The sequence below is a fragment of the Panthera tigris genome, chromosome B2 (assembly GCF_018350195.1).
Source record: "Panthera tigris isolate Pti1 chromosome B2, P.tigris_Pti1_mat1.1, whole genome shotgun sequence".
In the NCBI taxonomy this organism is placed as follows: Eukaryota; Metazoa; Chordata; class Mammalia; order Carnivora; family Felidae; genus Panthera; species Panthera tigris.
The window spans coordinates 135,976,098-135,990,731 of record NC_056664.1 but is presented as its reverse complement, the minus strand read 5'-3'; the positions used below and the strand labels follow the sequence as shown (position 1 = coordinate 135,990,731).

General features: G+C 42.1%; 1 protein-coding gene and 1 long non-coding RNA gene across 19 annotated transcripts in view; one reads left to right on the top strand and one right to left on the bottom strand.

Annotated features, from left to right (window-relative positions):
• SYNE1 (spectrin repeat containing nuclear envelope protein 1) overlaps window positions 1-14,634 on the top strand; it is a 470,028-nt gene that overhangs the window by 438,493 nt on the left and 16,901 nt on the right. For 14 of the 18 annotated variants that reach the window (XM_042987332.1, XM_042987340.1, XM_042987336.1 and 11 more), the window contains 8 exons: window positions 2,613-2,795; window positions 3,054-3,191; window positions 4,500-4,691; window positions 5,588-5,921; window positions 8,095-8,163; window positions 9,795-9,937; window positions 11,790-11,916; window positions 13,023-13,234. In XM_042987332.1, coding sequence (XP_042843266.1) covers window positions 2,613-2,795; window positions 3,054-3,191; window positions 4,500-4,691; window positions 5,588-5,921; window positions 8,095-8,163; window positions 9,795-9,937; window positions 11,790-11,916; window positions 13,023-13,234 — 1,398 coding nt within the window. The remainder of the gene's footprint in view (window positions 1-2,612; window positions 2,796-3,053; window positions 3,192-4,499; window positions 4,692-5,587; window positions 5,922-8,094; window positions 8,164-9,794; window positions 9,938-11,789; window positions 11,917-13,022; window positions 13,235-14,634) is intronic. The other 4 variants (XM_042987338.1, XM_042987337.1, XM_042987342.1 and 1 more) reach the window with 2 other exon arrangements.
• LOC122238784 lies at window positions 8,509-9,641 on the bottom strand. The gene is made up of 3 exons (XR_006217955.1): window positions 9,286-9,641; window positions 8,924-8,985; window positions 8,509-8,690 (listed from the first exon to the last, which is right to left on the bottom strand). It is a non-coding gene; the product is annotated as an uncharacterized LOC122238784 (long non-coding RNA).

The window sequence follows — 14,634 nt, the reverse complement described above, 5'->3', positions numbered from 1 at the left end:
AAGACTACAGGGGCACCTGGGTGGCTCAGTCGGTTGAGCGTCTGACTTGGGCTCTCTTCTGCCAGCACAGAGCCTGCTTTGGATCCTCTGTCCCTCTCTCTCTCTGCCCCTGCCCCACTCATGCGCGCTCTCTCTCTCTCTCTCTCTCTCTCTCTCTCTCAAAAATAAGATCATGATGATAAAAAAAAATAAGACTAAAAATCCAGCCAAATCCAGCTGAATTCATTTTTACCTTGTAATGTCAGTTTACCTGGCTTTTTTTGAGGCCAGTTAGAGTAAGTATGAAGTTTGGTTTTTGTGCTTGTGGGGTTTGTAATCAAAGAGTCATAGATGAGCAGCTATATCTGAATCTATAAAAATGCTCAAATACTATGTAAAATAAATAAGAGTTATCCTGATGTCTGAATATGGATTCATGTGTCACTCTGCCACTGAATTCCAGGAAAATAATTTCGTATCTAAAATGTTTTCCCTTTGAAAACTTCTAGTGCAAAACCACAGTGAGCTATACAGTAGAGTTGAGGTCCTCCCGGTGTGAGCCAGTGCTAGGGAGGTATCCATGTAATCCCATCTTATTATGCTGTGTTTCATAAAGGTTAAAACCTCCTCTAATTGGCTTATACTACTAAGCAGATTATGTACAGTCCTTTCTGATGCTATTTTAGACGCTCAGATTTTATGGCAAAAGTTAGCCATATGGTTAGCTTCTATAATAAATGATTTTATCATTTATCTTTTAGTTAATGTTCTTAAGAGACAGAAATAAACTAAAGAAAAAAACAAAACAAAACAAAATTTGAGGGCAGTCTTTGCCTGTTCAAATGCATGCAGATTTGGGATGGACCTGGCTACCTACCCGTGGTGCCTGTCGTCACGCCAATGGGAAAACATATTCTGTGACTCCCAATAATGGCAAAAGCTGAACTCTCCTTACCGCTTCCTTTTCTGGAGAAATCATTTAAATTGTTTTGTAGAATAGGAGATTAGCTTTCCTAAGATGAAGTCTCTTAAAGCAACTCTCCAAAGGAAAGCCATATCTGAGGCACAGATGTGCTAGAAAGTAAACAGTGTGACGAGCCAAAGGAAGAAGAATTCGGCGATTTAGAGGAGTTCAGACCAGACCACTTCATCGTACAATTTTCTGCCTATCGTTGGGGTAAACATCACTAATAAATCATACACATGAGTTTGAAAACAAAGCTTCATTTTATGTTGGCCAAATGATTCTTAATGGTAGAACTATGTTGTACTGCAGAGAGCAAGAAGAAAGAAGAAAGAGTTTACCTTTAGAAACTTGAAACTATCACATAGGGTAACCTCAAAAATAAATAGACACAAGAGGTCTACATTTTAATCATTTAAAAACTATTTTTTAATGTTTTTATTTTTGAGAGGGAGACAGAGTGACTGGGAGAGGGGGCAGAGAGAGAGAGAGAGACACAGAATCGGAAGCAGGCTCCAGGCTCTGAGCTGTCAGCACAGAGCCCGACGTGGGGCTCGAACTCACAAGCTGTGAGATCATGACCTGAGCCTAAGTTGGATGCCTAACCGACTGAGCCATCCAGGCGCCCCTAAAAACTAACTTTTAATCATTAAAAGTGATAGTGTGGTTATGAAATTTGTCCAAGATATGTGAACTGTACCAAGAATGAAGGATGATTGATAAAACATGGTAGAAATAAATGATTGTAAAAACAAATAAATAAATAGACATTACAGCATATGGTGGTGCATAAGCTCTAAAATGTTTTATAAAAAAATGAATAATTCATGGGAACAACAAAAAATAAATAGAGCATGTTCCAAACTTTTCTCTCAGGTTACGTGAATTTTACTATACTGTTTTTCTTAAAAGTTAATAACAGCTTGCATTTAGAAACCTTCTGCAAAGAAGTGTTTTTAGTTTTTTTAATGGACATCAGAATTGAGGCAGTTTCTGGATCTTTAGGAGATTGCATCTTTAGCAAATAAAGAGAAATTTCTGTTACAGACATCTTTGCTCAGTATTGACATCAGAAATTTTTGAAACTTTCAGCGCACATAAATATTTGTGTAATTAGTATGTTTCATGGGAAAGTTTTTTCAAGCTGCTCATCATTTAAAAAACTATAATATATGAACATATGTATATCATACATGTATATGTATTTGTATATATCCATACATGGTTATTAATATTTACCAATTCCTTTCATATTTTTGTTTGATCTACTTCCTTCCTTTAAGCCACACTGGTCATATTACTCTGCTTATTAATAAGGGGAAGTAAACCCTCATTAGAAATTGCCGTTTTGGGGACACCTGGGTGGCTCAGTCAGATGAGTGTCTGACTTCGGCTCAGGTCACGATCTTATGGTCTGTGGGTTCGAGCCCCACATCAGGCTCTGTGCCAATGGCTCAGAGCCTGGAGCCTGCTTTGGATTCCACATCTACCTCCCTCTCTGCCCCTCCCCCTCTCACACACACACTCTCTCTCTCTCTCAAAAATAAACATCAAAAAATTTTTTTAAAAAAAGATGAAATTGTCCTTTCCCTGCCCCTGCAGTATGAGGCCATACGGAGTGAGAGCTCTTCGCCAATGCCCTCTCTGACATGCTTCTGTACGGTCTCAGGCTTTCCAGCGACAGGTGCACGAGAGCCTGACCCAGCTGGAGCTGATCAACAAGCAGTACCGTCGCCTGGCCAGAGAGAACCGCACCGATTCTGCCTGTAGCCTAAAGCAGATGGTTCACGAAGGCAACCAGAGATGGGACAACCTGCAGAAGCGCGTCACCTCCATCTTGCGCAGACTCAAGGTCTGTATCATGCCTTCTCTGTCTCTTAGAGGCCCAGAGGACAGGATTGAGCCACGTGAACACATTAAGACATAACCTCAGTGATTCTGTAAGATCGGGACGGGAAGAGTGGTATCCAGAGTCGATTGAAATGGTAAACGATCGCAGAGTTCTCACTGCTGAGAGAAAATGACTTTCCAGAAGAACATCGGAACTGGTGGTGCCATCTCCATGTGAGCATGTGGTCTTTAATTTTTATTGTTTCCTTTTGACACCCAGCATTTCATCGGCCAGCGTGAGGAGTTTGAGACTGCGCGGGACAGCATTCTGGTGTGGCTGACAGAAATGGATCTGCAGCTCACTAATATTGAGCATTTTTCTGAGTGTGATGTTCAAGCTAAAATAAAGCAACTCAAGGTAATGTAGTCGTGATTTCTCAAATTGCGAAGAAGGTCTGAAGAGGAAGGGATTTGTAGATCCTTTTGTGAAGAAAAGGCTACTGGGGAAAAGGAGCATGGTAACAAGTTCTGTGATTCTTCCAGAGTCTAAAAAGAAAAGATTCAACTACCTCTTGGTAGAAATTTCCTGTTGAAGGTTTAAAATACTGATTTGTTTGTGAGATGATTTGGAAGTCAGTGGAGGAAGGGGAGGGTGTGAAGAGACAGGTTGGGCACACTATCAGGGCTCACTATTTTATGACGTTTTCATCCTAAGAATCTATGATTAAGATTATTATTATTAGAACTAAAAATTAATGGGCAACATGATGATTCTTCAAAAACAATCTGTCTCGAGAAGAAAATTTCACGACCTGCCTTGCATAATACTCAAGTTGTTAAAACACTCTTCTCTTGGGGGCTCCTTATTCCTAAGGTATATCACTCCTATTTAAATTTTTAACTAGCCACTGCATTTGAACTGTGTTGTGAAACGTGTCAGATATGCTTACAAAAACTAACTTGGCATCTAAGGATGTGGACCATGTGGAATGAAATCCCCACATGAGAAAGTTGTATCGCTTTGGAGCATGGAGGTCAAACAAACTATTTGAAGGTGCTAGAAGCAAAGTGCTAGAAACAAAAACAACAGCCAACAGACAAGATTCCTAACACCCTGGCAATGAAGTTGATAATTAAAAGTATATAAGTTAATGGTAGCTGTCTCTGGGTAATGTTCTTTTTTCATTTGTAATATATTTAGTATTTTCTGAATTTTTTGTCAATCAAGAATGATTTTTTTAAAAAGAGTCCTTGACTGTGTTCTTCACAAAAGGATCTACAAATCCCTTCCTCTTCAGACCTTGTGTTTGACATATGATCAGGAAATCCAAAATTAAAATATTTGCTCTAACTATCTAAAATGTTAAAGTTATTTCAGTGGCACCGTACTGCTTACCATTGCTTTTCGTTAGGGATAACCAGTGCTATCAACTTTATGATGGGTTTGAATGTTTTTTTCCTGTGATTCTCTACCCACACTGTCCTTGGCGGTAAATTTTATTAGCCAAAGGCGCCTTTCTGGTCGTGGAATTCTGACGAGTCCATTTCTGACTCCTGTTCTGATTTAAAATTTTTATGTTTGACTTCAGAAAGTAATATTCCCTTGGCTTGTCACCGTATATGACAAATTCAATATCCCCCTGCATGGTTTTCCTAAATGCATATCTTATAATTATTTCATGTCACTGTGAACAATAGAAAATTACATGAGATTTATGCTCCCTAGGCCTTCCAGCAGGAAATCTCACTGAACCACAATAAGATTGAGCAGATAATTTCCCAAGGAGAACAGCTTATAGAGAAGAGTGAGCCCTTGGATGCAGCGGTCATTGAGGAGGAACTGGATGAACTCCGACGTTACTGTCAGGAGGTTTTCGGGCGCGTGGAAAGATACCATAAGAAACTGATTCGCCTGCCTGTATGTAATTTTTTTTCATTATCCCTAAACTGAAAGGAAATTAGTTACGTGGAGTTAGGTAGTATTGTACAGCGGGTAAAAGGCCAGACTCTGGAGCTAGAATGCCTGGGTTCCAGTCTGATCTCTGACACACGTTAGCTATATAACCTTGGATAGATCACTTCACGTCTCTTGCCTTGGTGTCCTCACATATAATGCAGTTTACTAATACTACCTACTTGGAGACAGGATTCCTTTGGACATGATATGAGTTCGTATATGTGTAAAAAACTTAGAGAATACCTGGCACGTATCTTCTATGGAAGATAAAGCAGCTGCTAGAAGAATCAGGAGATGAAAGTGAGCCATGTAAACAGGTGCTCTGTTCATGAAGTTGTTTAGCTGAATTTTTTTTCTCTTCCATTTTCCTAACCGCTACCATGATCGTATCACAAGATGTTATTATTACAATATTCAGAATATTCTGTGATAAAATGCATTTTGCACTTGGGATGTAAGGTAAAAGAGGACCAGCCAAAGTTTTATTAGTAATTTCCTTTTGTTCCTGAAATGGGCCATTGTGTGTCTCTTATGTTGCAGGTACAAGGCTGCCTTTATTTACATCATCTTACTTCATCTTATATCAATTATTTGAAGTAGCCTTCAATATTATTTAATATTAAATAAGTAAACAGTAATAAAACTGGAGCTTTGGTAGGTTAACTTACAAGACATTTTTAATAGTGATCAGAAGATTCTTATGTATTCGATGATAGGAAGTTACAAATTACCCCCGCTGAGGTAGATAAGCTTGAACCTTGAACCCCGAGACTTGATGAGGTGAGAGACAGAACAAGAAGTGGTAAGGGCATCATCTGACCGCTGCGGTAATGGAATTGGCTTGACTGCATTTCTAGCTCCCAGATGATGAGCATGACCTCTCTGACCGGGAGCTGGAGCTGGATGACTCTGCAGCTCTCTCGGACCTCCACTGGCGGGACACCTCTGCAGACAGCGTGCTTTCCCCCCAGCCTTCTTCCAACCCCTCCCTCTCACTCGCCCAGCCCCTGCGGAGCGAGCGGTCGGGACGAGACACCCCTGCCAGTGTGGACTCAATTCCCCTGGAGTGGGACCATGATTATGACCTCAGTCGGGACCTGGAGTCTGCTGTGTCCAGAACTCTGCCCTCTGAGGATGAAGAGGTTGGAGACGATAAAGATTTCTACCTCAGGGGAGCTGTTGGCTTATCAGGTAGGAAAGAGCTCTTCCTATAGGCCAACTCAAAAGAAAATGAAAAAGACTGAATATTGGATTAGAAATGTATAAGCTAAGCGGAATCATCTTCTTCCTTCTTCTGTTAAAGCCAATTGCACAAAATAGAATAATTGGATATTAATGTGCTTATCAGATACAGAACTTGGCATGACCATTGATTTATCCCACATACACTTCCATTCTTACTATGTGACAGACACTTTATAAGTATTGGGGGATACATGGTCCCTTTTGTCCTCAAAGAGCTTACACTCTAATGTGGAACACAAACAGATAAGAAATGGCTGTGTGAATTGTTGGTGCTAGGGCAGTAATGTACATGTGGTTGTACAGAAGCACAGCCAAGGGGTGACTAATCAGAGCTTTGAGAAAAGACTCTTGAGCTGAGACCAGAAAGGTAAATGGCAGTGAGATAGACACAGTGAAGTTCAGAGAAAGAAAGGAGAGGGTGCCCGCCCAAGCTTTATGATTAGCCACAGTGCTTTTGGTCACCAGAAGTTTGCCCAGAATGACAAGGCTGTAGGTTGGGAGACACAGAGTGGACAAAGAGGAGGTAGAAAGGCAAACAGGGGCCTGGTCATAAAGCGACCTACTCACCATGGAAGGGAGTTCTCTCCTGAAGGCACTGGAAAGCCACTGTCGGTCTCTAAGGAGGAAGTGATATGATCAGATACATATTGTCACAGAGTTTGTCTCAATACTGTATGGAAGGGAGAACATTAGAGAAGAGCTCAGCTGGAAACATTTTACGATCGAGGAGAGAAATGATAGTGGCCTGAAGCAAAGAGTAGCACTGGGGATGGAGAGAAGAAGAGGGAAGTGAGAAATCATGAGAAGTCCCTAAGCGATGATCGATTGAATTGGGATTGAGGAGAATTTCGGACTTGGGCATCTTGGTGAAAGATGCAGGGAGCCCTAGGCCCTGAGGACCAAAAGAGGGAGAGAATGTTATGGGTGTCTGTGGGTCAAGGGAGGGCAGGGCAGTGAGAAAGGGGGAGGTGATGGGTCAGCTGTGCACACCCTGAATCCGGGATACTGTAGAATATACAAATGGAATCCCCAGCAGTAGATGCATAGGTCTGAAGTTCTAGAAGTGGAAATGCAGGTTAGGTGGCCATCCACATATAAATGGTGATTGTCCCTGAAGGAATGGAGGAAATCACCCAGGAAGAGTGCATAAAGCAAAACAAGAAAGACAGAACCCCAAGAAACACACAGAGGGAAGGGAAGGACAGAGAAAGAGGGACATGGTAAGGAAAGTAAAAATAGAATAAATAATCAGAGGCCAGTTCATAGCAGTTGTAAATGCATTTCACGCATTTTCCAAAAGGCTGTCTCTGCTTGACTCTGATGGTTCACATTTGGATTCCCAAGGGTATGATCCTGTCTGAAAAGAAAATGATTTCCCTCGTTTCTATTTCGTCTTTACAGTATAGCCTACTAGGCATTTCTCATCTACAGCAGTGTGGTCTAGTACGTAGCCACCAGCCACATGTGACGATCAAGCCCTGAAATGTGACCGTGCAAAATTGGGATTTGCTGTGTCAAATGTACTTACAGGAATCCATAAATTTCAAAGACGTGGCACAGAGAAAGAATGTAAAATATTAGTAATATTTATGTTGATTACATGTTACATAATTCAGATACACTGGTTTAGTAAAGTAAAGCCTTAAAATTATTTTCATCTGTTTCTTGTTACTTTTTTTAATGTGGTTCTTTAAATGAACCTTTAAAATTACATACATGGGCTCGCTCTATTTCTATGGGACAGCGCTGCTCTAGAATCTGACCATCTCGGTCGAAATCCCAGTTCTGCCGATTATCAGCCACTGAAACTTGGATAAGTAACTTAATTCCTCTGGACCTCAGCTTTCTTATCAATAAAAGGGGAATGAGACTTCCATGCTCCCTGTAGGGGTTTCTTCGAAAATAAACGAATGCTCAGAACAGTGCTTGGCTCATAAAACATTCTTAATGTGAGCTCTTATGGTTTATTTCAGGAAGCCTTTGGTGAACATGCTCACATGCCTCTGTATATTCGAGAGCTGTCCGTCTAGAATGACTAACTTCCTTTTTTTTCCCCAGGAGAGTTATTTTCCTGCCACCAGGAATCTAGCTGTCAACTTAGACTGTGCTCTTTTTGCAGATGTAATGATCCCTGAAAGTCCTGAGGCCTATGTAAAACTCACAGAAAGTGCAATCAGAAATACCTCTGGTAGGCAAGCCTCCCTCTGAGCCTAAGCCAGCCTCCCTCCCTCACCTGTAACAAGCCTCCTCTCTGAGCACATCTGCTGAACCTCTCACAGCTCTGTGGCACCAGCATGTTAAGGGACCACCTTCTTCTCTTACTGCTGCAGTAGAAGCAAACAGACAAAAAAAAAAAAAAAACCCAGATATCCTGTGGCTCAACACCAAGAATAAGATTTCAGTAATCAAGTTTCAGTGAAATAACTTCTCAGTTTGTTCAATGAGAATGAGTCTCATTAGGTATAGACCTATGATGCCCATGAACAGCAGAACATCGAGTTGGAAGTACTCAGCCTCCGTGCCCGACGCCCTGCTTAACTGTAGCGGTTCAGTTGGTGACTTCCAGGGCTTGTAGACTCACGTCTGCCTCGGCAGTCGGGGCTCAGGGCTCCTGTCCCAAGCCCACCACCTGCGTATGTGGTCTCAGGCCTGCCGTTCATCCTCCTGATCGCAAGGGCCACGTAGAAGACAAGGGGCGAGACCAGATGTTTGGCTCTAAAAACAAATTATAATTGAGTTTAATAAGTCTTACCTTGTACAATAAAGGAAAATGGAACCAGTTTTGGTTAATGTTGCGCTAGACAAACTATGGTTCGGGGTAAGCGATTTCGAGGAAGGTGGAGAGAATAGGGTTCAGGCACAATGATATGATATGGAATTGCAGACTTATTAGTTTACACTTACGTGTTTGAAGAAAAGCTAAAGGACAGAAGGCAAAGTAGCATTACCCAAACAGTGACTTCCTGCGTGACTCCCAGTGAGAGACCTCTTCCAGGTGTATTTAGAAGACCTTTTTTTCAAAAAACAAATTAATAAAGCTTACTAATACATGTTCTGCTTTCACCCTGTGTTAGCTTCACTGTGACAATCAATGTTCTCGTTCAGTCCAAAAATTATAATACACACACGCGCGCGCACACAAACATTTCAAAAAGGTGTTGCGTTGAAAGGCAATGAGCCAGGAGTTCCAGACTATGACCAAGAGCATGCTTAGATACAAGTACTAAAATCTCAGCTTTCTCCTGGTTTTGCTTTGGGGTTTAAACAAAAGCAAGCCAGTGGTAGTTTGGTATCTCCACGCGTCTCTAACCTGAGTTGGTCTTTTCCTGGTTAACGTAAAGTCCTGCTTTAAACGAATGGTGCAGCCATCTGGGACTGTCTTCTACTGAGCACCGTCTTCTACGGAGACGCAGAAAGAAAACAGGATTGTATCTTTTCCTGTGTGTTAAGTGCCTGCGGAGGGAGCACGAGAGATTGTTGTCTCCTGGTTTTGGAGGAGCAAGAGGTTTTTAGGAGAGGCTTGCCACAGCTACAGCATATAGATCTCCAGGGAACCAGCTGGAAGAGGAACAGACACACGGGCTGCTAGAACCCAGTGCAGAGTCCTTTTGCAGCATCTGGTCGGCTGGGACTCTGTAGCCAAGTGCATTCATTGATTGGTCTGGTCACTTGGACTTCTAACTCACCAGCACGTTAGTACTAAATTTGCTTGGTAATTATCCACACCTACGCCATTTCTATACCACCTTAGCTGAAGTAATTTCTCAGGCTTCTCAATGAATGTCAGGGGTGTAAAGATCCTTGTGCTTCACACTGCAGGAGCCCCCAGTGCCTTAGAGTCACAGATCCGACAACTAGACAAAGCCTTGGATGAGAGCCGGTTTCAGATGCAGCAAACTGAAAACATCATCCGCAGCAAAACCCCCACCGGACCAGAGCTAGACTCCAGCTACAGAGGCTATGTGAGTACCCTGACCCTTGCGATCCCAACACGTACCTGGAAATCACAGTTGTGTGACAAAGAACGGTCCGTCTGTGGCGCAGGGCTTTCTGAGCTCTCTAAGCACCATGCCACCCTTGAACTCACGGGCTTGGGGGTGCAAAACGAAGCCCCGCTGTGTTACCTTTTGAGTAAAACTGGTCTGTTCTCAGACCCACTGAACTACTACGATGACCAGCCTGTTCCTTTACCCGCAGACCTCAGTGAGATCCATTTAACTGAAAGCAACAAAATGCTTTGGCTCCCAAAAGTGATTGGCATTTTTCCAAATTCAGCTAATACTTTTTGGGCCAAGGTTACCCTTGGAGCAGCAGATTTAGCTAATTGATTACTAACACGGAGATTTTATTTAGTTCTTCTCCGGGGTTTATTGATTCACTTACTGGCCTTGGGAATGTTTTTTATCCTCCGTTGTCAGTATGCTCATTTTGGAGAAAACAAATCTGACTAACAAGAAGGATTTGGGGAAAAGATGGCAACAGATTGTGTATATTACTAAGTCCTGTTTTCCAAGTTCCCACCTAGTAAAGTATATATTAACTTTATTTGCTCTGCTCAACTTACCAACCAACTTTTTCCCAGACAACTACCCATTTTCCTGTATACACTTGAGCAAGAGAATGTAAACGTAAGTCTCTTCCATGGCTTATTCCATCTTTTCACACCCAAAAGATTGCCAAGTAAAAGGAAAGAAAAATTAATTTCCCTAAGTCTTGAAAACTCAACTTTTTGAAACCAAGGAAGAAAACTGGTCCTGTATTTTTGGTGATACTAATGTCTTCACAATTATGGAAGAGTAATCAATCCTGAGTTTAATTCCTGTCCAGTTTGTCCTGTTAAACCTGTTTCTATTATGGTGAAACCTCTTTTTTTTTAATAAGGTTTTGGGGAGCCTGGGTGGGGCTGTCAATTAAGTGGCCAACTCTTGATCACGGCTCAGGTCATGATCTCACGGTTTGTGAGTTCGAGCCCCACATCAGGCTCTGCGTTGATGGCAAGGAGCCTGCTTGGATTCTGTCTCTCCTTGTCTCTGCCCCTCGCCCACTTGTGCTCTCTATCCAAATAAACTTTAAAAAACATTTTTTTAAATATAATAAGTTTTCATGGTGACCATGCTGACATCACTAAGATTATACTCAACCTCAATCAAAAATAGTCCAAGTAAGCAAGGTGATTTGTTAAAGGCTTTGAAACGTGACCTTATGGTTGGTATAGGAGGAGTGCTTTGAATACTGTGCATGACATTAAATGTGGAGTTACCCTTTGATGTTAGAGTTGACTCCCTTAACACCTATTAAACATTGCTTCAGTTTTCTTATGAACAGCTGGCTTTAATAGTACTTTCTGCTTTTAAGTATTTTAATTATTTAATGCAAAAAAATGTTCCTTTGAGATTTGTGGTAACATTATTGTTCCCACATTTCAATTTAAGAAAGAAGAAGCAACTTGCCAAAAATTATACATTGCGTTGCCAGCTGAGAGCTCCGAGTTTTAAATCCCAGATTGCTTTTTCGTCTGTTTTGATTCAGAAATTTGAAAGAGATTTTGAGGGATTCTCATGCAAAAGGAAGTATGCAAACTGTATCTTCAAGGCATTGCCTTGTGTGTATATGACTATGTCCTATGTTTAAGGAGCATGTTTTCGAACTTGACTTTTTTTTTTTTTAAGCAGATTTTTTTTTTCCCCCACACACAACAGTGAAACACAACCGCTGTCCTTTTTAAGGAACTAGAAAGATATTTTCCCTAGAAGTTCTTGCCGTCGTGGGAATCTGAGAATTCCGTGACGGGGCCTGTTTGCTTTGTCTTAACAGATGAAACTACTGGGTGAGTGCAGCGGCAGCATAGACTCCGTGAGGAGACTGGAACACAAACTGAAGGAGGAAGAAGAGAACTTTCCAGGCTTTGTTAACCTGAACAGTACGGAAACCCAAACAGCTGGTGAGTGAGTGGTGCTCAGTTGAAGAAAATGAAATAAAAGAACCTGAAGCATCTGTGTTACACTGTGCTGATCTCATTCCACACTGTTCTGTCTAGAGAACTTTCCTCCGTGTTACCGTGATCTCCTGACAGGATAGAGGGGTCAACAGAATCACAGTGTTTTCTTCCACATGACATTTATTTTATTTTATTGTTTTGTTTATTTTTATTCCTGAGACAGTGAGAGAGAGAGAGAGAGAGAGAGAGAGCAGGGGAGGGGCAGAGAGAGGGAGACAGAGGATCCTAAGCGGACTCTGTGCTGACAGCAGAGAGCCTCATGCCGGGCTCGAACTCATGAACCATGAGATCATGGCCTGAGACAAAGTTAGATGCTTAACTGACTGAGCCACCCAGGCACCCCACACGTCCCATTTATTTTAATGCTCTGTCTCTAACATCTCTTGTCTGCCATTTTTTATGTATGCTCTCCCAGTTCTCCTGCAGAAAGAAACCAACTGAATGTTATCTTTGTGCACATTACCACTTATTACTTCCTAAAACTCTTTATGGTATTAAATCCTACGTAGTTTTCTTTTACCACATTACGGTTAAAAATGCAGATGGGGGCGCCTGGGTGGCTCAGTTGGTTAAGCTTCTGACTTCAGCTCAGGTCATGATCTCACAGTCCGTGAGTTCAAGCCCCATGTCAGGCTTTGTGCTGATGGCTCAGAGCCTGGAGCCTGCTTTGGATTCTGTGTCTCCTTCTCTCTCTGCCCCTCCCCTGCTCATGCTCTGTCTCTCTCTGTCTCAAAAATAAATAAAAATATTTTAAAAATTTTTAAAAAATGCAGATAGGATAAACACAGCCACTATACTGGGTTTTTTTGGTTTTTATTTTTTATTTTTTTATTTTTTGTTTTTTGGGGTTTTTTTTTGTTTTGTGTTTTTGTTTTTGTTTTTGTTTTTTTGCTTTTTTTTACAGCTGACAACAACAGAAGTCCCTGTGAAAATTACTTTTCTTTCTGTTGCTGTTTAAAGTTAGCCACCAGTGTATGTTTAAAGCATTTCCCACACATTCTGCCCGGAGAAAGGCAGCTCCCTATCCTGTGTGTGTCGTGTCCCGCCAGGTGTGATCGACCGATGGGAACTCATCCAGGCGCAGGCCCTGAGCAAGGAGCTGAGGATGAAGCAGAACCTCCAGAAGTGGCAGCAGTTCAACTCTGACCTGAACAACATCTGGACGTGGCTGGGGGAGACGGAGGAGGAGCTGGAGCGGCTGCAGCACCTGGAGCTCAGCACCGACATCCAGGCGATCGAGCTCCAAATCAAAAAGCTCAAGGTAGCTGCCCTTGGCCTCTCCCAGCGCGGCCAGCCAGAAAGCTGCCACGTGGGACGCCGGGTCCGATGACGCCACTAGCTCTGGCTGGTCTGCTGTCACCTAGCAGCAGGGGAGCTGTGAACAGAAATGAGCAGGGATGCTCTCCTCTCCCCCAGCATCCCAAGTCAGTATTTATAGAGAAGGTTTGGAAGGGCAGAGAGATGCACCACGTTGCAGAACTAGCCCCCCCCCCCCCCGCCCCATAAATAACCATGTATGATCTAATGACTTGGTTCCTAAGAGATGACCAATTAAAAGTTCACGAAACATCCAGGTACCTCTGGGACCTATTTAACCTCTTTCAAAGGAAATACGGAAACGACCAGGTTCCTGCAGGTCTATCTCTAGAGCTAGAATGGTTTCCTCTCCAAGATCATATCTTTGTGAGTTTGCAGAGACCTATTGAAATTGTTCGGCATTCTGGAATCAGCAGAACATCTGAAACAGATTATAGTGATGGCAGAAGGAATTTTCAGTGTAACGAATAAAACAAAACGAAACCATGGGAGTAATTACAGTAAGACACCTGGCACGGGCATTTGATTTTGGCCTGGACGGGTGCAGTGCCCACGGTCATGTTCTTTAGCTCTGTCTCTAGGTCTTAATGGTCCTCCTTAGCAGAGCTCTTGAAATGCATTAATATGTGGGGACTTTTGCAAGAATACTGTGGATTGAGAGCTTAGTTTCGTTTTAATAGCTCCTTCAGTCCTTTCGTTTTGTTTGGAGAACATCAAGATGTGCTCTTCCTTAGAATGGAGTTACCCAGGCTCTCTAGGCTCAACGATTAAGCGTGCTGCCTTTGTGTCTCACTGGTTTCATGGACGTTATTTCTTTCGGGGCGACGTTTTTGTGGCTTATTTCGGTTGCTGTTTGGTTTAAGTTGTCAAACAGAAAAGTTTGTTGTTCAAATGTCTTCATATAGAACAGCTGCTGCACTAGCCCCATCAGTTTCCGGATGAAGCATCAGATGGGAGCTGTGGTTTACATTATCTGGATTATAAAATGCATTTTTCTCTAGAGGACTTAAATTATTTTAGTTCCTCTCTGGGAAAGTGTAAGGCAGTGTGCACTATGACCAAACTCCTTAAAAAGTTGATGAAGCAAATGTTGGCCAGAGTCGGAGACCTGAGTGAGATTAGGGTGGAGAAGTGAGACCTTGAAAGTCAGCTTGTATGATAAGAAAGAGCCACCCTCTGCCTTCCCAGTCCTTTCTATCTGTTTACTGAGGATGAATCCGTGGAATAACCAAGTATCTTTCCACAATATCTCTTGATCTTATAATATCTCTGTGGCTGAATCTATATTACTGCATTTTAAAAATCTAGTGAAAAATAAAGTTAAGACAAGCTGGAGACATAACA